The following is a 16,438-nucleotide window of genomic DNA, read 5'->3' on the forward strand; positions in this document are numbered from 1 at the left end:
GTCATATGCCACATTTTGAAGACTTTTTCCCCATTTAGAAAGACAGATTTAGGTTTAAACTGTTAATCGCTATGGCAACAGTCTTACTTTTAAATAATTCTGAAAGCCGTGGATAGGTTGCAGGTCACATTCTGGAATTTGCTGATGTTATAATTTCAGACGGAGGGCAGGTGTCTATGTAACACTTTGAGAGAGTTACTGTTTTTGCAAGAAATATTCAAACTTATGATCCATAAATGTTGAAACTTATGGTTATTCTTATGGATTGGCTAAAAAAACAAATTGTCATATTGATGTTATGTTTGTCCACTGATCCGAAGGTTGGCGGTTCGAATCCCGCTCTGGACATAAACATTGTGTCTACGTACGTGGAAAAGTGAAGGTGGAAAAGTGCTGTGACCATTTACTTTCTGAAGCTATTGTCAAAAAATAATTTAACTTTTGCTTATTTACATTTACAAAGATGTTGAAATTTTGTGCCAGTTTTTATTTCATGTGGATAGGCTCAAGGATGACAGATATTAACCCTAAACTAGGTCAAAACATGCACAGTCTCACAGTTAAACAACAACGCAACATAGATTTCTCAGTTGTCCATCTCACTGTTATAGGTATTCTAATAATTATAGTTAGAATATTACTACTTCAAACGTTACTGTAGAAGTATAAATTAGTATACAATCTGGCTACTTAACTAGGCTGTGAATACTGTACTTTTACTGCTTGTCTCCCTTACATGTACTGTGCCTGTCTATTGGTCGTTGCTTGTCGCTTCAGATTGTGCAGAGCCATGTCGTCCCTCGCAGTACTCCCTCCTCCAGCCGGGCTCCTCCTCTTCACAGTTGAGGCGTATGTGTGTGTGTGTGGTACTTTCGTTTTCCCAAAACCGAGACTGCATGGTTCAGCTGATGGTATAAAACCTTCTCCTGGCTCGGGGACAGACAGAGGAGGAACAGCTGTGGACTTATTCGATTTCAGACGGCTATCTAAAGAACGTGAGTGAGTAAATGTTATGCAACTATCTGCATTTTGGACTTTAATGTAGTGTCTCTGAGCAGGAAGTAAGTTGTACAGTCCATGTTGCACTGAATACTACTTTGTGTACTAGTATAGATATAGTAAACATGTATTACTATTAAGAAGACTCTGAATGCAAGGTAGGTAGGACACAATGGAAGCTGGGATAGAACTGTCAACCTTATTGTTTATGGACAAAGACACCCTGAGCATCTGACAACAAGTCTTAAGACATATTGATATTACGACACAGATGTAAAAAATAGTACATTTCTGTGTTCGTAATATCTCCTTTTACAATATCTCAGGTCTGTTCATTGAAATAATTAAATGGATCTGTAGTCTGTATTCTTGTGTTCTATTGTTCTGTATTTTAACAAAGCGCCCATGAAAAAGAGAGTTTGGTTCTTTAATTGAGCTCTTCTTGTATAAATAAGGAGTTTAAGGTGTCTTGCCAAAGGACACAATGGTAGGCAATGGTAGCTGGGATAGAACTGTCAGCCTTATCGTTATTGGGCAAATGCTCTATAACAAAACATGTTCTCATTATGACACAGCAAAAATTTAGAGAATGTATGAAGTATATGTAAGTAGAGACTTGTGCTTACAGTTATAGAGTGTTTGTCCACTGATGTGAAGGTTAGTGGTTCGAATCCCGCTCTCAACATAAGCATCATTGGGAGAGCGGTCAGGTTGGCAGTTTATAAAAATGTTACCAATTTATTTTTATTTTATGTATGAATGCCATTGTGTGTACTTATATAGAGATGGTAACAAGATAATACTATTAAGCAGACACTGGATGTAAGGTAGGTAATGTGATTTGCCTGAATATACAATGGGATGTAACCGGAGCCGGGATAGAACCATCAACCTTATTGTTAGTGGGTAAATGCTCTAGCAATTGAGAAACAGACACTCTGAGCTTCCTGCAGCTCGTAACTTAAGACATATTCTTATTATGACAAAAAAAATTAAGAGTTTTATACATTTCTAATAAAAAAAATACGTGTTTCTAATCAAATTTTATGATTTGAAGTGTATGTAAGCAGCTCTAGTAGTAACTTGGACCCTCGTGCTTACAGTGTTACTAGTATTAATTCATTTTCCTGGTTTGTCCTGGTTCATTCCTGTTTTATATTTACAAAACAAACTCTGGTACCATTTACTTATAAAAATAACCACACTATTTTTACATGTAAATGACACCACAGCCAGGGAGGGTTTTAATGGAGAACTGCTGTGGGTTAATTCTTCATAACAAGTCGTCCTGCAACGGTTAAATCACTTTCTATTTCACTGAACTATGGACCATAACGTCATCATAGCAACTTGGTAAACAAACGCTGAATTGCTCTAAAGTAGAATTCACATTAATTTTAGTGTGTAACTATGGTAACAGTGCATTTAATAACCAGGAGCCAGGAGATTTTTTTTCTACAACTCCGGCTCCTCGGTTAATGTTTACTCAACTTATTCAACTTATTCTGGAAGTTGCCGTGGGCGCCGCCATCGTCATTTGAGTTGAATTATTTTGTCTGGAGCCGTTTTAAAGTCTCCTAGAGAATAGTTGCAGTGTTGACTTGTTGCACATAAACATTGAACATTTGACACAAACCAACCTACTTTATATTATATTTAAGGACCAAAACTTTTTCCAAAATCTCTATTGAAAGGAAGGTGCTACCACAAGGAAAGTGCGGTTTAGTTGCATTTACGTAGAAAGTGTGTGGGACGGAATAAGGTCAATACTGTATTTTTGTTTTGTTTTGTTTGTTTCTTTAGAATGGAAGATCTACAGTTGTACTCGTACCAGGAGGAGGTGGCACAGAGGGCTGTTCTCGGTGAAAACGTCATCATTTGGTTACCGACCGGAGGAGGCAAAACCAGGGCAGCGGTCTATGTGGCCAAAAGACACCTGGAGACTAATCCCACAGCTAAAGTGGTCGTAATCGTCAACATGGTGAGGAAAATTTTACACTATAACTTAATTATTTTGCTTTATATAACTAATTTGTTCAAAGTACGAGGGTTTAGTACCTGTCATCAGGCCCGTTGACAGAAATTTGGGGGCCTGGGGTAAGAAAGCTCACATGGGCCCCCCTCAAATATGCATTAATAGGCAGATGTTCCAATTTTGGTCCCCCTAAGACCCTGGGATCCCCTTACAATCACAATTACTAATTAATACTAAAACTAATATCGAAGTGGGATCCTCACTGAGGGATTACACAGATATAAGGCCACATAGGAATATAAAAGAAAGTACTATTATAATGTTGAAAATCACGTTCTATTGTCTATATAAGAGTTTTTTATTATTATAGTATTGAGTATCGAGTCTATTCCTTAGTATTGAAATCAAGTTTGAAATTTTAGTATTGTGACAACACTAGTACCAGTACCAGTTTCGCAATATTATGTAGTAGATTTATTCTGTAAAGTACTTTGAATTAATTTGCGTATGAATTGTTGCTATACAAATAAACCTGCCTTGCCTAGTATTAGTTGTTAGTATTTGCATATTATTAATCCTATCATAGTACCAATAGAAGTTGTAAAAGTCCTTCTAGTATTGGTATTAGGCCTAGCAGTAACAAAAGTATTCGTAGTATTGTAGTACCAGTAGTTTAGTTCACTTTTGTTTGTTTTGCAGGTGCATCTTGTGGACCAGCACTACAAAAATGAGTTTTCTAAGTACCTGGAGCCACAGTATCAGGTGCTGCCGGTGTCTGGGGACTCGGATGAGAAGGACTTTTTTGGTAAAGTGCTGAAGACGGCGCATGTGGTGGTCTGCACAGCTCAGATCCTCTACAACGCCATGATCAACGAAGATGAGGATCGGCACGCGGAGCTGTCCGGTGAGTGGAGGGAGCTTTATTCTAACACAGTCTGACCCTATAGAACTGATTTACAACAGGTGAGCTGATTTGTGCTGTTAAACAAGTCCCTCTCAAATAACTTTATAGGCACAAGCTAGCTAGCATTAGCAACAGTTTTTCAGTTTGTCACTCATCTTTTTTTGTTGAACATCAAGCGCCTAAACGGGGTCACAAACGCTCACACTGATCATAGGCTCTTGAAAATGTGTTGCCCAAGTCTATTTTGAAAGTTTTAAGACTTTTTTTTTGGTCAATATTTGCTAATGTACATTGTAATGCATTGTGTCACCATGGTAACTGCTGAACACTCTGCCATAGACATACATGCAGGGCGCCACCAGCATGATGTCACTATCAAGTATAAATTGATCCATTATGGAAATTACTTGGACTCATTTGCTCGCATGTTGGATTATTATAACAAAGAGCAAAAAATATAAATGGTACTAAAATTCAAAATAAGTAGCAAAAAACAGACTTGTAGATAAAAATATACAAAGTTTCAAAGTATATGTAGTCTATATACAAGAGGTTAAAGCTACCATTTGTATTTAGATTGGCTGACCCACCCCTGTTGTATTCTCACATATCACCACTAGTTTACATTTTCCTACCCATCCTACAATCTCCTTAGTCCTACTTGTCTTAGTAGTATTATAACTTTGCACTGTTTCTCTTAAAGCTACCCTCTGTGAGTTTATTTGTTTTTTTTCACCAGTAGATGTCAGACATGCCACCTGTCCCCTCACCTGGCCTTTGTTCAGACTGCGCTCTCAGGTCTTCTTCTGTTAGGACAAAGCTGACACATAATCAGACAGCAGCATCTAGTGGTGACATGTGAGAATACAACAGACGATAGCTTTAAAGACTTAAACCTATTATGCCTTATGTCTTCACTTTATCTAACATTTACTGGTTCTTGTCTATGTTTACCAAATTAATAAAAAGTATCAACTAAAACTAAACTAAAGCATGTCCAAAAGTTCAAAAACATCTGTGTTGATCGTAGACATCACTCTGCTGATCGTTGACGAGTGTCACCACACCCATAAGGACCACGTCTACAACAAGATCATGCGCTGTTATGTGGAGAAGAAGCTGAACAACGAGGGCCCGCTGCCTCAGGTGCTGGGGCTCACTGCGTCTCCTGGGACCGGGAACAAGAAAGTCCTGGAAGAAGCTACGGAGCACGTCCTCACGGTCAGATTTCCACAGTTTATATTTGACACTACTGGATGTTATGAGCGGGGTGGTTGTGGACGATAATGACGGCATGTTTTAGTCTCTGGATTGGTGATCAGATCATAGTTTTGCAATCTATAACAAACATGCTAACACGTCACCCAGCAGTTATAGGGGTGAATTTGGAGTCGAGTTCCGTATTTTGAACTCCGACCACAAGTATCATAGCAACCAAAGAGCCAATCCGCAGTGAGTCTGTTCAAGGTAATACCCCTTTCCACCCGCACCACTGGTTTAGCAACGCTGTCAATCAAACCTGTTGCTAATGCTAGCGGGGGCGACCTCAAGGAAAGAAGGCGCCTGATTTGTCTCTTATTAATGTTCATATCTTGATTTGCGGAAACAAATAGTGAAATAAAAATTCCCGGATCATGTAGAGCGGGTTAATACCAACATTTTAAGACTAAAACAACAAGGCTCACTGCAGCACTTTTTTCAACTTAAAGTGAATTGGAGCCAGAGTCGATGGAGATGGAAGCGTGCCCATGAGCATTTCCTGTTTGGAACGCGGAGGCTAGCGCGTTAGCCATGTCCATTTATATATACAGTGTATGGCTAAATCGTATGGATTTTTAGAGGTTCAAAGTGTTATACTCTTGCTTGAAAAAAATCTTTAAGTTGTTGAGGTTTTTTTCTGCATTTTGAGTTTTCTTAAAGTTAACTTTTCTGGGGGAGGGTCCAAGACCTTCTTGTCTCCATGGCGATGGTTAGAATGTTTCACAATTTGGCATTAAGCTTCTCTAACTCAAGTAGATATTGCCACCAGGCCAACTTGCAGGTCAGATTTGTAATGTCATTCTGTGGAACATTAGGCTGCAACATCGCCATGGAGACAAGCAAGTAGGTACAAAAAATTTACAGTGCACATTTACTGTAAACTCTATACTCAAATGCCAGTTTTGATATTTTCTTGTCAATGATATATGCCCGTCTCTGACTACAATGTTTTCTTTTGCACATCGCCATGGCACCTTTTCTGAAAATGTCTTAAAGTTGTCTGTGTTTACTGTTGTAGATCTGTGCTAACTTGGACTCAGCCATTGTCTCAACTCAAAACTACCGCCAAGATCTGCAGCAAAAAGTCCCCCGGCCTCGCAAAGTGTTTGACATCACGGAAAAGAGACCCAAGGTATCGTTTTTTAATCAGCACTATGTAACTTTTTTGGTGGAGGGTTGTTATGACAGCTCTCCCTTTACAGAGCATGTCATTAAACGTAATCTAGCCTGCATTTCTTGAATCATTTGTTTTTATAGCTTGTGTTTTTATATATAGTGTCTCTGTTCTGGCCTCGTAGAAGCCCGTTTCTAAACACACAATAAGTCACTGACGCCAGGATGGGTTTAGACTGATCTTTTTGTGGCAGCTGTGAAACTGTAACAGCACAATACAGTATACATTAGCAATCTTGCAAAGAAATATGGCAAACCATGTTCTGATATGCTAATGCTAACCAAAATGCACTTTAGTTTTTCAACCATACACTGTATATATAAATGGACATAGCTAACCTGCTAGCCGCCTCGTTCCACACAGGAAGTGTCCAGATCCATCCACTCTGGCTCCAGTTCACTTTACATTGCATGTTGCCCCTGTAATTACTAGCATTGATGAGCTTCATTTGACTGGAGCCGAACACTATGGGTGACGTCACACTCACTTAGTCCATTTCTTTATACAGTCTATGAACTCAACAGAGGTTAGCATGTAAATTAAACAGTTGAAGTGTACAAAAAACAAACTATTTACAAGCTAAACTCATATTATTAATGAATACCTTTTTTTTTAAGTATAAGTTATTGTATACTTACGGGGAATGCCTTCCATGAATTTATTATAGGATAATTAACACATGTCAGCAAGCGGAGAATTCTACTTCTACTGTGCACTACAGCACATGGCCTGTAGAGACAACTTCCTGATTTTATTAAAGGGCAACAGCCACCTTGTCACCATGGAGATGGATAAGTTTAGTGTCATACTTGGGCAAAACAGTGCAATTTCCAAAGGACAGACTTTCACCAGAAAAGTGTTGTGTCATCTTATTGCAGCTCATGTTTTTTAACAATATTGTACATTTAGAAGTAGAGTGGTCAAAAGTATTGAAAATAAGTCAGATACTAACCTATACTAAAACTAGTATCAAAACTATATACTCATTTGAGCAGGTATCAATACTAAAACGGTGACATTCCCACGACAGAAATGAACCTTTCCTGAATATCTTTAGAATGATGTTGAGCTGTATCAGAACAAGTATAAGACACAGACTAGTACACACTCATGGACCACTATGGAACCTACTGGACGATTGAGGGATTACACAGATATAAGGCCACATGGGAATAAAAAAGAAAGTACGAACATTTAATTTTGAAAATTACTATTGTTTTAATAGAGTGTTTTTTACATTGTGTTATAGGAATTGGTTTTGAGTATCAAGTCTATTCCTTAGTATCGAAGTCGAGTTTGATTAATGCATTTTATTGTTTGTCCCAGTAGGTGATTCTTTGATATGGCACAACATTCATCATCAAAAAAATGAATTTTTAATATCGTGACAACACTCATTAGTAGCCGTTTCCTCCTGTGTGGTATTGTATGTGTATTTGACCTCACTGTCTGTTTGCTTTTCTCAGGACCCTTTTGGAGATCACATAAAGTGGATGATGCTCCAGATTCATGAGTTTATGGATCTGCCGCGGGACGTTCATCTGAGAGAGTGTGGGACACAAGAGTATGAACAAGATGTGGTCCTCCTGGAGCAGAGAGGTGAGAGCGGGTTAGGGTTAGGGTACAGTATTGTTGCTAGGTAACAGTTATGGAAATACCTCTTCACATGTCACATCTGCTGAGCAAAAGCTTAAATATATTACAACTCGGCCAATTAGTGGACAATTTTTGGGACATTCTAAACAAATGAGGAAAGTTTAAAATTCTTGCTCCATTTCATTGTCACATGAGATACTAAAATATATACAGAGGGGATTTTGTATTTCTTATTGTGGCCAAGAGAGGCTTTTTAAAAGACTAAAATTATTTAAAAGTCAATTAAACTTATTCTACGCCAACTAAACTTATTCTAAAATCCAGCAGCGCCACCTAGACTTAGACCTAATATTTGTGCTTTACTTTAAAACCATGGCCATAAAAATGGCACTGCAATGTGATGACATGCAAATAAAATAAACGCACAAATATTAGGCCATATTCTCACATTATTATTAGTGTTTGAGTAAACTAGATCTGACTGAATTTGCCTAAATATTCCAATTTTGCCTTATACTTAAAACTTAAATGAATGACTTGGAATTAGATATCAAAAATCCTTCTGTATGTTTTGTCAAAATAAGTCAGCTATGTGCTGTCTGTATCTAATTATAAAGTATTTTATTATCCGATAATCAGGAATTGTACGGTTAGCATACTAGTTGTTGTTATCTCCACTGTGATGGCAAAACTCTGGGGGGAGGGAGAAACATGTATAGATAATTTACGTGCTTTTATTTATTTATATATATTAAATCTACATGTAAAAAAAAATCAAACAATGAAGGCGGGGATAGGGGGTAGGTGAAAACAGACATTTTCTGGGCTCTCAAACATTGAATGCAGGATAATACATTCCTGAAACATACAGGAGTCAATCAAAATACAACTTTGAGTAAACTAATGATGAAGGGAAACCATTATAACATGTAAGTCAATTTTGCATGCCTCCCCTTTAACCTTTAACCTTTAATCTTGTTTTAGGGGTGAGAGAGAACAACCGGATGATCGCCCAGTGCGCCCTCCATCTGCGAGAGTACAACGACGCTCTCCTCATCAATGACACACTGAGAATGATCGATGCCTACAACTCCCTCAAAAGTTTCTATAGCAACAAGACGACCATGGATACGACCGACATCTGGTTGGTCGGACTGTTTGAAGGTAAATAATCGAATCATTTAAAAGTGCACTATGTGTCTAAGGTAAGCCAAATGCTTGTCTCTTTAGAGGGGTTATTACTTAATCTGCAATGTTCCACAGTATGGCATTAAACAGACTGATTTAGCATTTATTTACAGGTGTTTTTATTGCTCAAAAATACACTAGAATAGATCAGATATGTAACTTCCACCAGAGAAGTTACATATGAGAGAGAAAGAGAACTTGTTTATGTAGTTGGACATCTTTAAAGTGTACAGTAGTGTAATAAATAGTTTAAAGTGCAAGTTACTGCAAGTTACAAGTTAATTTCGATGTTAAAGGGCCTGTACTCAATTCTGTTTGTCTTGCACCCGCACAGATATATTGTATAGTCAGCTACTGAGGTCAAAATAGATCTGCTATGTACTATCTGCATCTAATTAACCTTCCCCACCCTCCATGCTCCCAAATGTTGAACCTGGTCATTTCTATTAATTAATCAACACCTAAGAACTCACTGTATTACAACACAGTTCTGCATTTCAATCATATTCTTTTTCGCTGGTCCCGTCTGTGTTAATAATATTGGTCTATAGAATGTTGTGATGTCGTCTGAAACTCTGTAATAACACACAGTTTAAATTTCCTTTCCACAGAGAATGAGGTGGAGCTGAGACTGCTGGCCCAAGACCCCAGCTGTGAGAATCCAAAAATGGCCAAACTGGAGAGTACTCTTCTGAAACAGTTTGAGGCTGATAAGATGTCAAAAGGAATTCTCTTCACAAAGACCAGAAGGAGTGTCCACTGTCTGCATGAGTGGATTCTGGGTAATGTCGTCCTGCGGAGGGCGGGCATCAAAGCAGCTACACTGATTGGAGCTGGGAATGGCCTCAGTCACATGACACAGGTACTGTCCCTTTAAAGCAGGCCTATTCTGCAAAATAGACTTAATCATGTTATAGTTGTTTCGCCTCACCATTTACGTCAGCTCCTTTTGGGCACCACAGTTTTCTAACTCGGAAGGGTCTGGTGTGTATATTACTCTTAGTAAAGTGTGTGAACAGGTGGTTGAATTAGTTGGTTGCTTGTTTAAATTGCATCAGCTCCTTATTATGTATACTATATTTTGCTGTTGTCTGTTCATTTAATCACATTTTAATAGAGACTGAGTCATGCAAAACAAAGTGTGGTGAAAGCTGTTTTAAATAAATAAATAAAATAGTGTTTGGAGGGGAAAAAGGTTGGAATATTATATGTATGAATGTAATATTGAATTTATTAATAATATAATAATTTAATAATGACTTGTATTTGTGTTGCAGAATGCACAGAAAGAGACCATCCGAGAATTTCGCGGGAAAGCTCTGAACCTTCTCATCTCCACCACCGTCGCAGAAGAAGGCCTCGATATCCCAGAATGCAATGTGGTGGTGCGTTATGGGCTGCTGACCAATGACATCGCACAGCAGCAGGCGAGTGGGCGGGCCCGGGCTCAGGACAGTGTGTATTCAGTGGTGGCTCAGAGGGGGGGACGGGAACTGCGTCGAGAACTGATCAATGAACACCTGGAGGAGCTGACCAAGAAGGCCGTGGCCAAAGTGCAGGAGATGAGCAACTATGACTTCAAACAAAAGGTAAAAGTTAAAGGTCTACAAAAACAAGTTATGAAATGTTAAAACACAATTATTATTTTATTCTCAATAGGCTCTGTGCACAGCAGCACACTAGCTAGCTCACTGTGTCTCAAAGCTAACAGTCACTTTTATTAAAAGTGAAAAACATAAAATAAACAACCCATGAAAATTCAAATTAATTAAAATAAAGACTACCTAAATATTTATATATAGAATACTTACGATTGTGGCACTGTTTTAATATTTATCATGCCTGAAAATTAGCATTAGCATTGAGACACAAACATGTCTCTTTCTAAACACAGAAGGGTCCTTCCGCAGCTCCCTGTCCACTTCCTGATCTTTAAATATTTATTCATTTTAGCGTGACTCGGCAAAAAACTCATAAAGATGAAACTGGACAGGAAGTAGTGACACAGTGAGGTTGCCGGGCGCTACAGTGCACAGAGACTATTAGTTTTCAGTCTCCCTAAGGATAAACTGTGCAACCTGCTTGTTTCCATGGAGATGTTATTGCTTTGCCTGGAAGGTTCCACAGGAGGGCATGAAACTCTGTTACCTCCTCAAAAACCTGGAGTCGTGTTTTGTTATTATTTATTTTAATGTCATTCTTAAAGCCCTTTGAATGACTTTGTGTACCACTTTGCTATGCAAATACACGTGTCTTGCCTTACCTGAATAATTTTAGAAAAACTCACACTGTCTTCATTGATGAAAAGGAGAATACATTTTACCATTTCATTAAAATGTATTGATGGACATTTAATTGATTTCCAGATACGCCAGCTACAAAGGGAGGAGCTGATCCGACAAAAATTAGCTGAGCGTAAGAACGAGGCGAGGAGGAACCGCTTCACTGCCACTAACGTCCAGCTGGTCTGTCGGAACTGTCTGAAGTCTGTGGCCCGTGGGAGCGACCTCAGGCTGGTGGAAGGAGCCCACTATGTCAACATCAACCCACAGTTCAAGTAAGATCAAATTGACTAAAATGACTCCCAATTCAAACTGAATCTGTGTCTGGACCATAGACTGTTTAAAGAAGTGGACTGAGTGAGTGTGACGTCACCCACAGTGTTCTGCTCCAGTCAAATGAAGCTCATCGAGGCTAACAGATATAGCAGCCAATTTGGAGCGAAGTTTCATATTTGGAATTCCCACCATGAGCATCATAGCAACCAAAGAGCCAATCCAGAGGCAGGCTGTGGCTTATACCGCTGGTTTAGCAGGGAGCGGGCGCTGTCAATCAAACCTGTTGCTATTGCTACCAGGAGCGAACTAAGGGAAAGAAGGTGCCCGATTTGTCTGTTATTAATGTTCATATCTTGATTAATGGACAAAATAGCAAAATAAAAACACCAGGATCATGTAGAGCAGGTTAATATGAACATTTCAAGACTAAAATGATAAGGCTGACAGCAACAGTTACAAAGACAGAGGCCACAGTTTTTCAAAGTAAAGTGAATTGGAGCCAACTGAGCCAGAAGTGCGCCTATGATCACTTCCTATTTGGAGTGGCAGGTTAGCTATGTCCATTTATATATACAGTCTATGGTTTGGACACTTTCTCTCACAGTCTGTGCACTTTAAACATTAACAATATGCTAAATGTGCTTTTTCTCATTGCAGAAGGGAGTACAAAGTGGGAGGAGCTGTAGTTTTAGAAAGAGATTTTGAAGACTGGGAACCTGGCTGTAAGATTATCTGCAACAACGGAAACTGCAACAAGGTACTGCTTTCTTTAGGCTATTTCACCTTTTGAATGTGATGACACTATACATATGAATCATTATATATGATAGTCCCTCAGCTGCTTGAATAATGAAAATAACAACTGCTTGCATTTGTAAATCATCAGATTTGTAAATCAAAATGTTACTAATTGTTTTATGGTGTCTACATATACCAAGGGGTAGAGTGATCAAAGCTGCCGATTCATCCAGGCCTGTAGGCAAAGTGTCTTGCTCAAGTGGCGGCGTGTTCTAGTCTAGTCAAAAAATTTTTTTCTCAAAGCTGATGTGGCACCAACTTCTATTGTAGTATTAAGACAACTGGTTCACAGCAAGTATTTCCAAAACAGGATAATTCTGCACCAACAACAAACATACAGAACCTCATGCAAAGACAAAGAAAATATGAAAATTACACTGTATGTAACTAAAAAAGGAGATTTTTTTATCTTCATTGTGGTGTTAGAGTTCAGTGAATTTCTCAGTACCAAAAGCTCAACGGCATAGAAAAAAAATTGGATGTGCTATGAAAGTGGGGCAAAAATCTTTGGTGGAGCTATGGGGCTACATTGACCATTCTAGGGGGGGCTAAGTGCCCCCTCAAGCCCCCTCCCCGGTGCAGCCCCTGCCTGCCACACACTTGATAAATGCAGGACACACAGTGGGATATGAATACTGCAGTTTCCTGTACATCCAGCATCCTCACATGTGTCGTTACTGTGCCTGTTTAAGGATTGGGGTTTTGAGATGAAATACAAAGGCGTCGCTATTTTGGGGACCCTCAAAATCTCCAGCTTCGCTCTGCTGACTCCCGAGGGCCAGATTACAGTGAAGAAGTGGAAGGACATCCCATTTCCTGTCGGTGACTTTGACTTTGTCAGGTACTGCGAGGACCACCACCCCGACCTGCTCGCCTGAGGGGAGGGGGCTGCTGCGGGGGGCCTGTGCATGGTTTCTGCTTCCTGTTACACAGCGCCATGTTCAGGGCAGGTGACAATTTAAAAGATATTCACCTTTTTCCGGAAGTTGCTGTGGGTGCCGCCATCGTTACTCGGGTAATTTTGGACAAATTTTGGCGCCAAAATATGATATAAAGTAGGCTGGTTTGTGTCAAATGTTCAGTGTTTATGAACAACAAGTCAACACTGCACCGATTCTCTCGAAGTCTTTAAAACAGCTCTGTGGTCCTATAGAACTTATTTACTGTCAAGATCTGTCAAGCTCCAGACAAAATAATACAACCCAAATGACGATGACGGCACCCATGGACACTTCTGGAATAAGGTGAATACAGATCACAGAGCCATTTTAAAGCCTCCCAGTTGGTGCAGTGTTGACTTGTTGGTCACATTGTACAGGTTTTACATTATGTGTTGATTTAACTGGAGATTATGATTGGCATTAAGCATTTTAATGAGGAAAAAATACACTTTTGGATTTTACAGCACAAATACTTGCAAAGATGTTGAACCCAGTAGAGTTTTTTACTTTAGCTACAGATATATTACACTCACTCACTGAAAATAAATCATGTCCGCAGCATTTAGCCTCTAGTTTACCTCATTTTAAACATGATACAGCATTTTAATGGGTCTATAATGTTTTGCTTTGAATTGCTAATTGCCATGGCAACTGTCCTAACTTCTCATTCTGAAATAGTGTTAACTTTATAATGCTCTTTGTAAGGACTTCACAATTCTCCTACATAATACCACACTGCTTTTTGATCATAGAATAAATTTTTTTTTTAAAGTAAAACAAAAAAACATTAATATAAAATATAATAATAATAATAACAATAATAATAATTTTTCAAGGTAGAGACTTTATAAGACTTCTCGATGAAACAAATTTAACTTCAGCTTTCCAAAGTATGTAATTACAAAAATACATTTTATTATAGCTTTGATTGGGTGAACAGCGTTAGCCATTTTCACAAATGAACTCCTCCTGTGTGTCATATGGATAGACTCAGTAGTTACACAGATTTTTGTCATGAACTTGCTCAAGAGACATATTAATCCTAAACATATTGATATGGGTCAACACTGTACTGCAAAAACTTCTCTACCGCACTCGTCACTTTAGTCCACACATCTTCATGAATTTACTGCTAAAGATAAACATAAACATGAGCTACACTTGTATGCACTTGCACTTACTGCCAACAGGAAACCTGATAGGGATAAGAAACATTTTAAAACTAAAGATAACATATGAAAACAGCATAGCCTTAATAATAAACTGTGAGAGATGCCACTTGTTTACACTGGTTTGAAGTGAAATAATGAGCAAACACCAACACGACGACCTGAATGTTTGAAATCGTGAATGAATTTAAAAGTAAAAATCAAACACATCTTCTGTTTGTCTCTGTTTTTTCCATTTTAAAATTCTGTAAGTGTCTCTTTAAAAATGGTGGTTAGTGATTTGAATAAAGAAATGATATAAATATAAAGTATGTAGTGTCTTATGTTTTTTGACCACTAGATGTCAGTGTTCTTTAACAAACAAGTTCCAGTAGAGGTTATAACACAAACTGCTCTGGGAGAGTTTACTACCAGTGTATACTGAGAAATATCCTAAAAATGCTGAGCTATCATCTGAAATTAAAGATGCACTGTGTAACTTTTCTGGGGGAGAGTCTGTTGTCCGCTAGTCTCTGTCTGTGGTGGAAGGTAACAAAGTAAAAGTAGCAAAGTGTTGCACTTCAGTAGAATTTTTAGGCATCTGTACTTTACTTAAGTACATTTTACAGTGGATACTTTTTACTTTTACTTCACTACATTTGAGAGCAGTATCTGTACTTTCTTTTTACTACATTTTCGAACTGGACTGACAAGTAAACTACTTTTCATATGATTTGAGGTGTTATTTTTACCATGTTTGTGGTAAGACCATGACTCAAGTTTTTGAGTTCAAGCTTCAACTTTGTGCCAACCAAAATACATACACAAAAATAAATGTACACTAAAAAGTATTTGTATTGTTACTGTGACCAAAATATTATATATCTCATTTTTAATCAATATCACTACATTTACCCTTTAACAAATTAGCAACACTTGTGTGAAATACGTTTTACTATTAAAGTACATTTTTAAACGGGTACTTAAATACTTTAATTGAGTATCTTTTTACCTCTGTATCAGTACTATTACTTTAATAACAAAACTGAGTACTTCCACCACTGGGCTGTCACATGAAGATGTTATTGCTTTGCCTACACAGTATGACATTAAATTCATGTCCATAGCAACAAGCAGGCGGTGCCACCAGGCCAAGTTACAGGTTTGATCTGTGGAGAGGCGACCCCACTCATATGAAGAATGCAAGATTTTCAAGGTGTTACTTTAGCATTAAAAACCCTCTGTAACTGAATCAAAGCGAGATATAGTGTGTCTGGAATGTCCCACAGTATGGCATTAGACCTTTCTATTGTACAACTGTTGTTATTATTATTTTATTATTAGTCATTTAGAATTACAGTTGGCCTGTTAATCACAATTAGCATCACAATACACACTGGTGAAATGTCATGTGACGAAAGAGAGCTCCTTTGTGGCTTTAACAATAGAGAACTAACAATCTGTTTCCAGTCGTCTTTGTCACACTCATGTTCTTAAATCTAAGACAAACACTGATTTTGCAGAGCCCTGAAGAAATGCTTTTTGATTTTATTCAATTAATCCTCTTATACTAGATTCATTTGACCTTCTGAAAACGAAATTTTAACAAAACAAGTGCTCTCTTAGTGAAAACATTGACTTAAAACATCATGGACCAAAGGCTGAATGGAAATGGCATGAGTGACACAAAAATATCAACCAACTCTGACACATTTCTGCTTTAAATCAAGGAACTGCTCACACATTCACACACCAATGTACACAGACACTGGGGATGAGGTGCACAACAACAGCCATCTGTGGGACAAGGATTTGAACTGCCAACCTTCAGATTAGTGAACAAACACTTTCCCAACTGACCATCTGTAATCAGGCTGTAAAGGCACTCGATAAAAAC

The 16,438-nt window shown here is 38.3% G+C and overlaps 1 protein-coding gene across 2 annotated transcripts; it reads left to right on the plus strand.

Annotated features, from left to right (window-relative positions):
* The first annotated feature begins 900 nt into the window (after positions 1-900).
* On the plus strand, positions 901-14,156 carry dhx58 (DEXH (Asp-Glu-X-His) box polypeptide 58). 2 transcript variants are annotated; one of them, XM_033971404.2, is made up of 12 exons: positions 901-995; positions 2,803-2,980; positions 3,674-3,878; positions 4,909-5,099; positions 6,157-6,270; positions 7,779-7,911; positions 8,893-9,072; positions 9,708-9,958; positions 10,374-10,685; positions 11,463-11,653; positions 12,312-12,411; positions 13,145-14,156. In XM_033971404.2, exons 2-12 carry the CDS (start codon positions 2,804-2,806, stop codon positions 13,328-13,330), a joined length of 2,040 nt encoding a protein of 679 aa, XP_033827295.1. In that variant the 5' UTR covers positions 901-995; position 2,803; the 3' UTR covers positions 13,331-14,156. The 2 variants fall into 2 exon arrangements, with proteins under 2 accessions (XP_033827295.1, XP_033827296.1); XM_033971405.2 differs by having other exon boundaries at positions 914-999.
* The last annotated feature ends 2,282 nt before the right edge of the window (positions 14,157-16,438 follow it).

This window comes from Periophthalmus magnuspinnatus, chromosome 8, assembly GCF_009829125.3.
Source record: "Periophthalmus magnuspinnatus isolate fPerMag1 chromosome 8, fPerMag1.2.pri, whole genome shotgun sequence".
NCBI lineage: Eukaryota > Metazoa > Chordata > Actinopteri > Gobiiformes > Gobiidae > Periophthalmus > Periophthalmus magnuspinnatus.

Excerpts from the sequence above, each read along its gene's own strand:
- dhx58 (XM_033971404.2), top strand. The coding sequence starts at position 2,804 with ATGGAAGATCTACAGTTGTACTCGTACCAGGAGGAGGTGGCACAGAGG. Across the intron at positions 5,100-6,156 it reads CTACGGAGCACGTCCTCACG|ATCTGTGCTAACTTGGACTC; the intron begins GTCAGATTTCCA and ends TTACTGTTGTAG. Across the intron at positions 10,686-11,462 it reads ACTATGACTTCAAACAAAAG|ATACGCCAGCTACAAAGGGA; the intron begins GTAAAAGTTAAA and ends ATTGATTTCCAG.